The sequence below is a fragment of the Parasteatoda tepidariorum genome, chromosome 6 (assembly GCF_043381705.1).
Source record: "Parasteatoda tepidariorum isolate YZ-2023 chromosome 6, CAS_Ptep_4.0, whole genome shotgun sequence".
Lineage (NCBI taxonomy): Eukaryota > Metazoa > Arthropoda > Arachnida > Araneae > Theridiidae > Parasteatoda > Parasteatoda tepidariorum.
Genome location: NC_092209.1, coordinates 39,297,428 through 39,313,163, shown reverse-complemented (window position 1 = coordinate 39,313,163; position 15,736 = coordinate 39,297,428). Strand labels below are relative to the sequence as shown.

General features: G+C 27.7%; 2 protein-coding genes across 2 annotated transcripts in view; one reads left to right on the top strand and one right to left on the bottom strand.

Annotated features, from left to right (window-relative positions):
* Positions 1-9,009, bottom strand: part of LOC107443269 (RING finger and SPRY domain-containing protein 1) — a 33,209-nt gene extending 24,200 nt beyond the window's left edge. Inside the window, exons 1-6 of the mRNA XM_016057084.4 lie at positions 8,811-9,009; positions 5,582-6,168; positions 3,780-3,945; positions 2,080-2,206; positions 1,936-1,994; positions 565-631 (exon numbers count right to left, since the gene is read on the bottom strand). Coding sequence (XP_015912570.1) covers positions 565-631; positions 1,936-1,994; positions 2,080-2,206; positions 3,780-3,945; positions 5,582-5,811 — 649 coding nt within the window. The 5' untranslated portion in view covers positions 5,812-6,168; positions 8,811-9,009. The remainder of the gene's footprint in view (positions 1-564; positions 632-1,935; positions 1,995-2,079; positions 2,207-3,779; positions 3,946-5,581; positions 6,169-8,810) is intronic.
* Positions 9,010-9,126: 117 nt separating this feature from the next.
* On the top strand, positions 9,127-11,734 carry LOC107443271 (mitochondrial ribosome recycling factor 2). Its single transcript, XM_016057086.3, has one exon. The coding sequence runs from the start codon at positions 9,358-9,360 to the stop codon at positions 11,578-11,580; it is 2,223 nt and encodes a 740-aa protein (XP_015912572.1). The 5' UTR covers positions 9,127-9,357; the 3' UTR covers positions 11,581-11,734.
* The last annotated feature ends 4,002 nt before the right edge of the window (positions 11,735-15,736 follow it).

Here is a 15,736-nt window from a genome sequence, read left to right as displayed (position 1 = left end):
CTTAACTTTCAAGATCAAGATGAAATGAAATTTTGCTCTTAAAATCAATAATCTGCATTTGTATTCATAGAAAAGGAAATAGGATAAAAAGTTAAAAATCAGGAGAGATAAGGACAAAATATTTTTCATTAGGAAAATCAGGACAACTACGAACCCTGAGAAGACAACAGGAAGATCATTGAGAAAATATTAATTGGAGAGGAATTTTGGAGAAAAAGGGGGTTCCTATCCATCATATTTTTTAACATTTTTTTCACAACATCAAAATTTTTTCATTAAGTTTTTTAGGGGTGTAAATAAATGCTTGTGACATTTGTGTATATTCTTATTTTTATGATTTCAATCGAATGCTTGCTCCTTAAAATTCTCAAACCTTAAAAAAAAATTTCACAGAATCAGCTTTCATGGACATAAACCATTTTTTCCCCTTAATCATTATTTTCATTAAAAAAATACCATTTAATAAAATATTAAATAAATTACTAAGTTACAAATAAACCTTAGTTAAATATATAATAGAAATTTATATAATATAAAAATTAAGTGAAATGAAAACTGATTTACTTGTTTGTGCAAACTTTTCCAAGGCAATAAGTGAAAATATAATCACTGATTTATGAAAAATCGGGTCCTAGTGGGAGGAAAAAAAGATAAAATTAATGACTTGAAACAAATAATTCAGAAACATAATGTAAAACTAATAAATGATGGAACTCATATCTCTAATGAGATAATAAGACTATAGATATTGTGAAGTACCAATGAGCTAAATTAACACTAACATTCACTCGTATTTATCATAAAAATCATTGAAACCAAATGTATTTATAAATACAAATTCAAACCATGTTTCAGTTTTACAAGCTATCAGTCAGAGATCCTTTAAGAGAAAAAGATTGCTAAAACATAAGTGATTATGTTATATTTAAGTGTAACGCAATGATAATACTCCTTTTATATTAAAACAAAAGTTACTACTACATCACTGTTGTGTCAGAAAAATACTTACAATTGATTTGTAAGTATTTTGTAATAACATAAATTTCATGTTAACTTTTGTTTAATATTGATGGTATATGCAGCTGGAGGAAATTTGAGAGCTTTTAGCAGTCAAATAAAGTACAAAAACTATACGGCACTATTAACTATATGTTTAAATTGGCTACAAACTTTCCATTCATGATTGACATCAAATGGACTGTAATTTAAGAGTTTTCAGGTTAATTTTCAAATTATTAATTTTGAAGATATTAAATTTATGTAAGATTTTTCTGAATGAAATTTTTTTTTAGGATATTCAAAAAATAATAGAAGTTTCAAATTGATCACCATAAATGAGTTTTCGTTCCTTAATTAGTAATATTAATTATATAAATAATCAAGCAATCAACTGAGCAACTATTTCGATATTTTCTTATAAATTTTCCCATTTTTATGGAATTTTTTAAATGTGCAAAAATCAGGAAAATTTTGATTAAAGCAAGAGCTTAGGAGAAATGGACAATAACTAGCAGAGTTAGTAGCTACATAGCTATATTGATGCATGAAAAGCAAAAGCATTAAAAAAATATTGAAAACTATTTTGGGATTTGACAACCAAAAAGCTTTCATATTTAATAAAGATCAGATGCTAAGAACATTAAGATTTATTTCCCTATTAAATTTTAATTTTTTTAAATCTATTTCTTTTTAGTTTCTAATTTTCAACTGAAAATCAATTCTAATGAGAATCTTGCTCCGCATCTTTATTCAGAAATTAACTTAAGATAAAAATGTGCTTCAGAAATGTTTTATATAATTTTTGAAGCAACAGATATACAAAAAAGAGTTTTTACACTAATTAGAAATAAACTAAATTACTAAAAAAATTAATTCAGAATATTTATTTCTTTGAATTTGATGTAGATCTTTTTTATCATAAATAAACAGACTTACTAGATTTGTAAAAAGAAATTCCATCACATCATTTGTTAAAAGTGCTGTACTTCCAGGGCCTATAAATATATTCAATTTAAAAATAAATAAAAAATATGTATACTTCTAGAAAAAATATTGAATATATATATATATATTTTGTACCTGCTAATTTTTCTGCTATACAGCCCAGAATGACACAGATGTTCCTTTGACGAGCTGGACATAATTTCCCATTATTAGCTTGATGTCTTGATAAATTAAATATTTTTGCCATCTTCTCTAATAATTCCTAGGAATGAAAATTGTAGTTACAATTTAAATGCATTTAAAAAAGAAAACCTCTGTGATATAATATATAAACATAATCACTAGTCACACAACATTCATCTAAGCCCCATTACTATTCTTTTTCACAATTTGCGTTTTAAAGCAACAAGAAGTACATCTGCTGTTTTTTTATATTATTTTTATTAGCTTTTCTTATTGATACATTAGCTCAGCAGCACATTTTCTCTTAAATAACGTAAAATATAATCTAGTAAACGAAAAACTAAGTCAGTTAAAATTTTAAAACACTTCGATTTTTTTTTTTTTTTTTTTTTAAAAATTGCGCACATTTTAATTTAAAGGATTCAAGATTTAAAATATTTGAGCCCAATTTATTAAAAACTGGGATAATTTGTTTGTTAAAACAAAAGCTTTAATAGATTAATAGATAGAAAAAAAATCATTTAAAAGAATTATGACTAAAATGGTTTTTTAAGAAACCCTCTCCCCTCTTTCCAAAGTATCTATATTAAAGCAGTACAGTATTCACGCAGTTTTAACAAGTACTAAATAAATAAATATAATAATGTATAGTTTCCGTATTAGTATTTGGAACAGATTAAAACTGTACCAATTAGCATAATACCAGTAACGCCTATTATCAAAACTAATTAAGAATCATTGTCATTAATAATAGTACAACGATTTTTTACCTCTCTTCTAAAGAATTTAGAATAATTTCTCCATTAATTTTACTTTTTAATACAGAGTTTATTTTTATTTCAATTAGTAGCTATTAGCAAGATCAATTAAGAATAATTGGCATCAATAGTTTAGCAATTCTACACGCTTCGCTTAAATGAATTAGTACCATTTCTCCATTAATTTTGCTTTTCTGTACATAGTTTTCTTTTTTTAATTCCTTTAATAAATAATACAAAAATACATTAAACATCAGTGGCATCAATAATCGCATAGTGAATTTTATTAACAACAAATAAACTCCCCTAAGCAAATGAGTACATTTTCTCCATTAACTTTGCTTTTTAGGGCATAGATTATATTGTTTACTTCAATATGAACTTATTACCAAAATTACTTAAGAACTTATTACCATGAATGGAGCTAAAACTGCCCTTTCCCTTTTCCTAAACTGTCTAAATTTTAGGATGTTAGCCCAAGTTCAGAAGTTAAGAGACAGACACACAGAAAAATACTTCATTTCATTATTAAAGATAACATTATTTTCTTGGCTGAACAATAAAAAAAATACTAATATAATGATAAAATTTGATCCTCAGAAATATTCTCTGTCACAATTATTTTTAAATAAACTAGGTGCTACGGAACAAGGTATTAAATAGCAATATCTAGGTATTAACATATGCAGATGTATAAATTAAAAATAATATTATTCATTTTATAAAAATAAATCTCAATCTTATTCCCAAATTTATGGAAAAAATATAAATGGAAGAAATATAGATAATGGATCAAATTATATTCCCTGCCATGAGCATTGCTGTTAAAATAAGAAATGTTGGTATTTAGACAAATAAATATAGATTATTAAAAGAAATAAAAACTAATGATACTTTTGTAGGTAATGGACATTCATCTAATAACAATGTTATAACAGCGGGGCCCAAAGGATCGTCCATTGGAACAACATGAGCTAGTGAACGAACTAATGTTAGCCATCCTATCTCTGAATCAGCAATCATGTGCAGTTGTGTCATAGATTCAGGAGGTTCAATATCACTGAAACAAATGAAATGTAATTAGAGCCATAAATAGAAACAGGACTTTAGGAAAATTCATCAGAAACTTTCATACGATGTTGAATATTTACATTCAAGTTTTGCTATTTAAACAATAATATGCTAATACAGTAGAAGATCTTCATAGCGCAAATTTTGAAGCCTGAAGGTTTGCATTTTATGGAATGTTGTGTTATATAGATTATTCCACCAATCTACTAAATATGGCAATATTAGTCTGGAACAGATTTTAGATACAAATACTTAAAAAAAACTATGTACTTAAGTATTTATTGTTTTCAGAAGAAGAAAAAATTATAAATTTCTGCAGCATAATAGCTAGTAACAAAGAAATTAATCAATTTTGGTTTGTTCAGACTTTGAAATTTTTATTTCTTAGCAAATAATTAAACGGATAATATAAAAAGTTAATAGTTCTTGCATAGTTATAGAGACTTTTTAACTGCAAATTTCATTGTTTATACCCAAAAGCTAGTATGTTTAATGGAGAATTGTGATTTACAGAAACATGTTAAACAGATCTTCTACTGTATTTTAAAACCATTTTGTGAATATTTAATTAAAATGTTAAATGTAAATTAAAACAGCTAAAATAAAATACGAGGGTAGTTAATTTATTTAGCTCTAAGTGTATTTGTAAAGTTCTTTGAAACCACCTTTTTTTTCCTCATAAATGATATGCCACTGATAAAATAAATAGTCTTTTATCCCCAAATTTAATCTGAGTCATATCCCCAAATTTAATCTGATTTAAATAAGTAGCGGGGCACTGCATTAAATTTATTGGTGAAAAATGGGTTACAGAAATCAAACATTTTTAGCAGTAGGTTTTCTGCAAAATCACTATCTCAATCCAAAATGTGTTTATAGCTTTAGATACTGAGAGCAGAAAACAGTTTAGGTTAAACATAACTTCTTTACATTTTCTTTCAATTTTTACATTTTCAAATCTTTGGCTGTTAGCAGCAATACACACAAAATCTGCAAATTTAAACTATGTAAATCATATAAAAAATAGTAAATCAGCTGTAGGACATTTAAAAGTTGTTTTGTTTATAAAACATATTTTTCAATTTTCACCCACTTACTAGAAAACTTGACAAAATAAGCTAAGATTCTATGCAGGTGTTGATAATTAAAATTAAATTATTAAAATCACCAATTTAAGTCATGATTTTAATCACTTAATATTTTTTTAAAAAATCATTCATTTCAGTAACTCAAACAAAAAAAAAATTGATAGATTAATTCATAACATATCAAAAAATTATTAAGAAATGATAAAACAATTTAAAATATTTTACGTGAACATTAACACAAAAACTGATTACTAATAAACATATAGAAAACTAAATAAGCAGGGGCTTAACAACTTTTTTAAAAAATAAACATAAGTAAAGATTAAAAACTTTAAAAATCAATGAATTATATTCATTCAATATTTAAACTTGCAAAGGAAAAAAAAATTATTTTAATCAAAAAGGGATCATACATTTTTATTTTATAATTCTTTTACATGCTAGTTCTATGCTTAGCATATCCATTCACAAAACATGTGAGAATCAGAGTGATTAAATTCTTCAAATACAAAATGAATTTATACAAGATTTACTTACTTATCTACAAAAGTCCTAATAACAGACAATGTTTCCATGACTAACTTATCCACAGACTGTCTTGTAACCATAAGATCCAAAATTCTATGAACAGGGTCATAGCGTTCTATTGGTGGTACTAAATGATCAGTTTCAGCAGATAAAGAATTCACTGAGTCTCTAGGGTTTTGACGTGCAATTGTTTCTTCATCTGACTCAGATTGCCTATCTTTACAGATGCAAATACCCATATTTATTTAATGAATTCTAGATATTTAGGAAGAAAAAACTGTAGTAAACTTTGTTTCATTGGATATGGTTGAAAAATCACCATTTTTGGCACCGTTTTAGTTATTTTAGCATCTCATGTCCCGTAACAAAGAAAAATTAAAATTAAAGAAATATTTGATAAATTGCCTATACTATTAACAATTTTAATTCAATGACATTGCTCAATCTGTTTTTATTCTTTCATGCACTGGTTCCAATTTTAATGTTTTCTACAATGTAGGAGCAAGCACCAAAATTCAGAAGCTAATTAATAGTTTCATTAGACAAGGTACAAAAAGGCCTCAGAGTTGTAGACGAATCCTTTTGAAAATCAAAACCTGAAAAAATACAATTTCTTTTAACAGTGTAACTTTTTAACAAAGCTAATAAATTCATTTGCATAATTATATAAAAGTTAGATTATTTTTGATGTTTAGGCAAAAAAAGATTAATCAGTACAACAGGGAATGACACATACACTAATTTTCAAAAACTCAATATTTATTAACTACTTTCTCTAGAGCCATCAGAAGGTCATGCCAAGGAGAAGGTTTACATGCCTCCCCGCATTCTAAGGACTCTCTAGATAGCCATGTCCGATAAAAATCAAAAAGACTATTTTTTAAATAATTATTAAAATTTTAATATCTAAAAAATTCATACCTATTTATTATTAAAAACATTGTTTTTGATTTCATCATTTCAGAAGTAATTCATCTTATAGACAGATGTATTAAAACTTTCATTTGAAAGCAAAACACAGCAACAATCTTCTAAAATAGTCCTTAGATTCCATAGTGAAAAATAAGGATCACTATGGAAATAGACATTTCCATAGTGAAAAATATAATTTTATTAGGATTTAATCAACATACATTTAACGTATATAAAACATCTAAGATCATTGATAGCGTGCATGAGGAAAAGAAAATCGTCAATTATGACGATGAACAGGCATTTATTTTAAACAAATAGAGAATGCTTCTGTGCTCTCTTTTTTAACCAAACCTTATTAGACTACTTGACTATTTTTAATCTTGCTTCTAAAAAAAATTAAGTATTTGGACAAATAAAGCATAAGGAAGATGAAGTAATTTATCATTTAAGTATTAAAATGTAAATTTTTAAAGTTTACTTGAGCATATTCCTTATAATTTACAAATTAACTACCTAAAAAGAATATTTTCTAATAAGTTAAACACAAATAACTTTATATGACAATTCTTTTATTTATTAGATTGAATTTCATAAGTTCAAGAGAGAGATCTTACATTTAGTTTTATAAATTATTACTATTTCAATATATTTTAATTTCTATTATTTTCTACATATATTCCAGTTTATTCTTGGTAAAAAAATTTATTGTCAAAAGATCATATACAAACTTTTCTAAAAGAAAAATAGTAATAATCATAAATATAGTATATAAAGTATAAATTGGTATAAATTGTAGTATAAATTGGAAATGAATTAGAGAGATATTTCATATTTAAAAAAATGCATTCTGAGGAAGTATTAAACTCTAAGAATTTTCTGTACCCCTGCAATGAATTACACTAGCGATTTTGATTGCAAGATTTCCAGAAAACAACGAAAGAGACAACTGCTGCCAAACTCAGTAGCAAAAAAAAACTTCGAGCATCAGATGTAATTCCTATTGAACTTAAGCACAGTAGGCATTCTCAATCCATCCATTGACGGGCCTACAAAGTTTTGTACCTATCAGATTCGAATTATTACTTTTGTTTGAATCTTGTTTTTACTAAACTAACGTTAAAATAAGTTGCCAGGAATTGCTAAGAACTGTTTTTTATCACACTATTCACTTTTTTTTAAAAGGTAGCCCAATATAACACAAACTATGAAAAAGTTAAGGACTATAGTTTTACTACTCGTGGAGCCCTACTTTAACCACTAGATTTAGATCATTGTAATATAACATATCTATCCAAGTTTTATTTTATACCTTTTTACAATTAAGATTTTGTGACCTCATCCAATGATTACACTTCTCATCCAATTAACTCTTTACTCCAGGCATCACCATACTACTACCACTTTCAAAATGATTTTAAAAAATACAATAACCAGCTATAGTTGTTACTATAACTTGTCATGTTTACCAATAATTTGTAAAAAAAAAAAATTCATTTTATTACGATTAAATTTATACCCCAAAACATATTAAAGAAGTTTTAAATACATCATATACCATAGATGCATCCAATTTTGATACTTTTTCATTGTAGGGTCAAAATTGGTCATTTTTAACACAAACAATGTCTTCATCTAACAAAAAAAGACTTACATGCCTCAGATAAAGTACAAAAAGGTAATAACATAGTTTCGAATTATTTTTAACCCGCAAAAAACTGTTCTTTTAAAAAAAAATACACAAGGCAACTGTGGTAAAGTATTAACTAAGTTCAAATAATCAAAAATCTATCTATATTTTTTTGTAACAGGTAACATAAGAATATTTGCAAGCATTACTTTTGAATTAACACTGGAAAATCAATTTGACTTCAGATATTTTTTCAAAAATATCGTATACCTGTAAGCATTCAACGAGTTAGAGTACAAAAGGACTTGAAGAGAAATTATTTGACAGATAGATAAGTAAGTACACGCAAGATAAGATGAGATAATCAAATATAAATCTTAGCTAATGCAAATATTCTTTTTGAAACTTGAGGCTAAGTTTCAAAAACAGTGATAAAACTTTTAAATTACGTTGGTAAATTTTCATATCTTACTTCTAACGTAAAATCAAAATTATACGTTAAACCGATAATTTTTCAAATAAATTCAGTTGAAACTAAATTTAATACAATTGTAAAGAACTTGAACTTAAAGCAAGATAAACTACTTTTAATTATTAAGTGCCAATGCCTGAATTACTAATCACGAAGAGGAAATATAACAAAAATTAATTAATGAAATATGAGCACAAAAGTTTAAGAAAGTAAACATAACTGACTTTTGTTAAATTAGACGACAAGATTTATTCCATATTTTCCGATTTTACATCAACATTCATTCTTCTTTAACAAATATTCCGCATAATGTCAACATCGAGGAAAAACTGCTTAACAAAAATAACATTAAATAACTAAAAAAAATTAAAAATCATCAGCAGAAGAGTCATGCACATTGAAATCGAAACAGTTGCCATAGATAATTTATTTCATATTTCCTCTTATCAGGTTCAACATCGATAGTTCAAGTTGTTTTATTTGATATCGATATACTTTCAAAGCTGTAAGCTCTATATTTAGCTTTAGAAAACAAGAGGTTACAAGTGAAAGGAATACAACTCCATTTGTAATTTCAAAACAAAAACAAACTAGTCCTTGCCGTATTACAAACTAGTTTGTTCAAAAATATCAATCATTTTATTAATTAAGTTTGCTAAATCCAAATATTAATCTGCAATGACAAGCAAATCATTAATCCCAAGATATGTGGTTTTTCAAAGTCGCTAAGAAAGACCACACGTTGAAAATTTTACTGTGTTTTAATGAATTATGAACATGTTCACTCGCTTAAATATTCGAGCCTATAATTCACTATATAGAGGCACAAATAGCTTCATCAAATTAAATTTTAAGTTCCGCAACTTATGTACGAAAATAAATGAAGATTTACTAAAATTGCGGAACATTGGTATCATCGCCCATATAGATGCTGGGAAAACAACTACAACTGAACGAATGTTGTATTATTCTGGCCGAACTGACATAATAGGCGAAGTTCACGATGGAGATACAGTGACAGATTATATGAAACAGGAAAGAGAACGTGGTATCACCATAACATCTGCTGCAATAACATTTAAGTGGAAGAAACATAAAATTAACTTGATTGACACTCCAGGGCATGTTGATTTCACATTTGAAGTCGAAAGAGCTTTATCTGTTTTAGATGGTGCTTTAGTAATTCTAGATTCTTCTGCAGGAGTTGAGGTGCAAACTTTAAAAGTTTGGGAACAGGCAAATCGTTACAAACTGCCTTGTGTAATTTACTTAAATAAAATGGATAAGAATAACTCTGATCTTGATATGAGTTTATTATCTATTAGGAATAAATTAAAAATAGAACCTTTGTTGTTGCAAGTTCCATTAGGCACCACTAAAAATTTTAGGGGCGTTGTAGATTTGATCCATCTTCAAAAACATGTTTGGAAAAATGATAAGAATGATGATGGTCAGTGCTTCCAAACTGAAAATTTAAGCCCAGAAGAAATCAAAAATTTACCATTAATTCTTGAAGGGAGAAAGACATTAATTGAAAATATCGCAAATCATGATGATTTAATTGCTGAAAAGTTCATTACTGACAATTTAAATTCAATATCATCTTGTGATTTACTTGCTGCTCTAAAGAGAATTACTCTTCATAAGCAAGCTGTACCAGTACTGATCGGAAGTTCATATAAAAACATAGGTGTTCAATTGTTAATGGATGCAATTTTGAATTTTCTTCCTAATCCCTCCGAATATCATAGAGGTTTAGAACAGCATTCTGAAAATTTGTGTGCCTTTGCTTTTAAAACAAATCATAATAAGAGTAAAGAACCTTTGACATTTTTAAGAATTTACTCAGGCCATTTGAAAGGTGGGCAAAGAATTTATAATGGAACTAAACAACAATCAGAAAGAATTGGTAAAGTAATGATACCACTTGCAGATAGTTTTGAAGAGGTAGCGACTTTACCGGCTGGTAATATTTGTGTTGTTTCTAATTTAAAGACGACTGTTACTGGGGACATATTATTCGATTCTGGATCTGCTGCCACAAAATTATATCCCTCATTAGAAAAAGGGTCAACTTCAAAAATACCAATGATTCATATTCCAGATCCTGTGTTTTTTTGCACAATAGAACCCCCTTCAATAGGACAACAAAATAAGTTAGATTTTGCCCTACAATGCTTGCAAAGGGAAGATCCTACTTTTCAGGTTGAGAATGATGAAACTATAGGTCAAACTATTCTCAAAGGCATGGGTGAGCTACATATCGATATCATTAAAGATAGGATTCTTACAGAATATGGAGTTGATGCTTATTTGGGACCATTACAAGTCGCATACAAGGAAACATTAAGCAAAGGAGTTGAAAATACTCATGTTCTAAATAAAACCATTGGTGGTTCCAAACATTTGGTAACTATGACTCTTAGAATATATCCTTGTCTCCCCGGTCATTTTCAGAAAAAGGTGAATGTTGTTGTGACTAAAGAAAACAATCTAGGCAAAATAAGATCAGATTATTTAAAAGCCATTGAATCTGGGCTTAAAACTGCTCTAAATAATGGGCCTCTTCTAAGCTTTCCCGTTATAAATATTGGAGTAGATTTGTTATGGCTAGAAGTTGCAAAGAGTACTTCACTTGCAATGTTGACTGCTGCTACATCTCAATGTATAAATGCTGCATTGAAAAAATCAACATTGCATCTCCTGGAACCAATCATGAATTTATCTATAGCTGTCAGTAAAGGCTATGCTGGTGTGGTAATAAATGATTTGTCACAAAAACGTAGCCAAATCTTAAGCATGGAAGCACGCCAAGATGTTGAAATTATTTTAGCAAGAACTCCACTTTCTGAACTAAAAGGATATAGTTCCATGTTAAGAGCATTAACTTCTGGAACTTGTTCATTTACTATAGAATTTGAAAGTTATCAAAAAATGGAATTACAAGATCAAAATCAAGCTATCAAGGATGTAACAGGATTTTCACCACTTTGAAAAAAGTTTTGTTTATATTTATAAATATATATAAATTTAATTTATAGATATATTTATGTTTTAAGTAAAAAAAAAATATTTGAAAAAAACACAATCACCTTTCTGTACAGTTATTAAAATCTCTTTAGCCATGATAATTTGTGGCCAGTGGTAATTTGTATTACCAATGTTTGTTTGTTTTTAATTCACCTATATTTATTAATAAGCAAGTTTAGTACTTTAATATTTTATTAGAAGATTTATTTTTTGAAAATCAGATCACATCTTTAGTATGGTTCAAACAAAAGGGAAGTTTTTTTTTTTCAAGGAAAAAAAATGTGCTTCCTCTTTTCTTACATAATCTAAAAACATTCAAAAAGCAATTTTAATTTTCAGAGTAATTTTTGTGTGGAAAAAAAAAATTACTGATTTTCAATGAAGACGAAACTTTTTTTTCCCCTTTCATAAACAAAAAGGAGCATTTTAAATTACAATTTGTTTATTTTATTTCTTCTCTCAGCAGAACACGCAATGTAGTATCTAGTCAAATGGGTCAAGCAAACCAAAAAATATTCGAATTTAGGGTAAGGAACAATAAATGTAACCAGTAATGTGCCAAACAAGAGAAATATTAATACCCTTCTGAGAAATTGACAATTGCTCAAGTATATTAGAGTAGAGCATGCAAGCTCAGCACACCAAGAAGTTATTAAACAGTTGAATTACTGAATCAAACTTTCAAGGATGCAATAAGATTTTCACCACATTGAAAAAGCTATTAAAATGTTTTTCTAATTAATTTATGTTTTGAGTGAATAAGACACTGTCTCATAAGGCTTATACTTTTTGTGCATTAATTCTAATCTCTATACTTACTGGTAATTTGCATTACTTTTAAAAAATTGCTTTACTTCTGTTTGAAATTCACTTATTTTTATTCATAAGTAGATTACTTATTTTAAAAAACTGAATGTTTTAAATTAATACTAAATATTTTTAAATATATGCGCTGAGAATTTTTGGGGAGTTTTTTAAAGCTGAAGTGAGGGGATTTGTTGGCTTTGCAAAATTCCTTACCTACCTGGCCAACAGAAATACTTTTCTGTTATGGAATATTGATGATAGATCGCAAAACATACAAATATAATTATTGAAAATAAAATCTGTAAAAATAATAAACGGTAAGGAAATACTAATACATTTTTTGTTTTCACATATAATTTTTCTTTAAAAACAGCAAATGTGCTAGATTCAGAACTCAGATAGCTTTCTCTGTTAGCGTCTGCCAAGTTAAACTGCTGATGACGTCAATACCGGACTATGAAGATGAAAGGTTTCAGAGGAAGAATAAGGAAAATAAAAGTCAAAAGATAAGAATCAGAGGGACAATCAGCCTGTTTTATTTCTGAACAAAAATAAACTGAGATGGCTAGGAGGTTAAAATTTGTTCGCCAAAATAGTAGGCTGTATTTTCAATGTTGGTTTATGGATTTTATGTAAATTTTCAAAGAGAAAGCTTATTATCGACTTATTTGAGGACAGGCGTATATAACACTTTTTTTTTTTTTTATAACCGTCGTTGAACAGTTGACCAAAGTTTGGATTTACAACTACTAATGTGTATTCTAAATAAATTTATTAAATGTTGTTATTGTCATATGCCATTGAGAAAATGGGTGTGATTGTTCTTGTTTTCCAGTGGCACCATCTATGGCCAAGAATTCGACTTCGTTCAAACCTATATGTCGCACCTGTTTTATTGGGCGGATCCATTCATTCATCCACAGATCGTAATTTTGACCTGAACCAGAGAACGATCAATCTCCAATTCAATACCCCCAGAGGTATGACTTGTTATGGGAACATGAATGACTTTGTGACCCGCCAGATTTAACTTGCACCAGCCACTATTTACTACACGGAGAGTCTTCAGCCGGCTTGATTCGAACACCCTTTCTCACGAACGTGAGTCCAGGCTATCCTGGCCAGAAAATATTGTAAATAAAAATAGCTTAATTCTTTATCAGAAAAAATTTATACCAATAATTTGATTTATTTGTAACAACTTAAAACAGTTATTGTGATAGTTTCCCAAGGGTTAAATGGTTGAAATCTGATACCTATCAAATTATTCCACAAATGCTGAAAAATTTACTTTATCTATTCTTTCATAATAAGGATTAATAAAAAAAAAAAACTTAAAAAAATCAATTAGAAATTTCCAAAAACAATATGTTTTTAAAAAAAAAAAACTATTAAACAATTTGATGGATAACTTCAGTGTTTTAATTTAACATTTCAGACTTAGAAAGCGAGTGTTAAGAATTTGAATACTTTTGACTATGAGACTTTTCATAATTTGAACACCATTTAACAGTTTTGTTCAAAAGTAATTTAGTTAATGATCCCTTAATACAGCATTTAAAAGTCCCTTGGTATGATTACTGTATTGATGATTTAATTGGAATCAATCAATTTCAAAATCAGGTGTAAGATACGAATCAATTATAAAACTACAAAATTCGATTACAGTATTTATCTCTCTAATTATCTATTACAACATTTGCTTAAAATAATAAATAAGCATATAAAACCTTGATTTATTACCATAAAATTGCTAACCGAGTCTTTTAATTAGCATATTGTCCCCAAGTTTGTTCTATCGAGTTTTGCAATTTTTACAAACATGATTTATTTTTATTTTTTAATGGCGGGCACTTGGGATGTATTGTCGATCCTGGATTCAGCCAGGAGTGCCAGAACTGGTACTCTCTAGTTACCCAGCGGGTACCTGTGGCGATTTTATAAATAAGATCAAATTAAGCTAATAGTAATCACAGAATTATTTTGTTGTTCCAAATAATCTGAATATGAAAAGATAGAAGTATAAGATATATCTTTCAAAAGGGATATTTTAAATCCAATTTTTTTGGTATTGTTTCCAATAGATACTTTAAGTTACCAAAATTTCAGCTAAATTGAACCATATAAATATTTTATTGTAATGTGGAAATCTTGTTTTTCTCCAAAACAAAAGGACAATTTGACTAATTATATCAACCTGATTCTTTCTACACGATTTGTTTATGAAATTTCTAACTATATATAAGAATCTAGATGACGGTGTCGCAATTTCTTTGTTGTCAGTACATTTTTATTGGCCAGAAAAAAATCACACGGTAGGAACCAGTCTTCCCACATTACTTTCCATAATTTTTTTTTGTCATCAGTGTAAAATTATTAAAAGTCCTGAATGCATTAATTTTCAGTAAAATATTTTTGTTTCTTAAAATTATACTGTACAACTGCAAAACCCATCCACTCATAACATTCTAATGTATTAGAAAAGTGGGCTATAAGCGCTTTGCAGTAAAGAGCTCCAAAAATGCCTCTCAATCAACATCATTATCCAAATTTAAAGGTGCAATATTTATATATATTTTACTCAGCTATTATAAAATGCACTAAAAAATAAAAAAGAACAATTCTTAGACCTGGATATTTAAAAAGAAACAGTCATTGCGAAAAATTGGAAATAGTGCTGAACAGCTCTTAGGAACCCTTAGACCAGCGATTCCCAAATGGTGTTCTGCGGAACCCTAGGGTTGCGTGAATTGGACTTTTTTTTAAAACCAGTAATGATTTTTTGAAACTAGTATCATGTTTGTTTCTAACCTTAGGCTCTGAAAGGTGCTGGCTGCAAAAAGTAAAAAATTGGCAATGAAATTATTTCTTAAAAAAATAACTTTAAAAAGAGGTTTAATTCTATTATTTTCAAATATATAATTTTAGTCCAGTAAAGGAAAAAAAAATTATTTTAATATTAATAGTCTGTTATTAGAATCTTTTGTAATTTCATTAATAAAATGGAAACTTGAGGTTAGTTGTTGATTAAGGTAAATTTCTAATTACTAAAGAGAGTGCGTAGCCAAATTTTTCAACAAAAATTAAGCACCTCACAAAAATATTTGTGCTCAACGCCCTAAAAAAAATATTTGTAGGCACTTTTTTAAAGAAAATCTTAATGACAAATAAAATACACAAAAATCAAAAAAAAAATTCCTCCTACTGCTAAGTTCTTCATATATATATATCAATAAACAAAATCTTTGCATGATCAGGAAAAATCAATATAATCAAGAACTGTTGATTATAATAGCCACCATAAAAACAATTT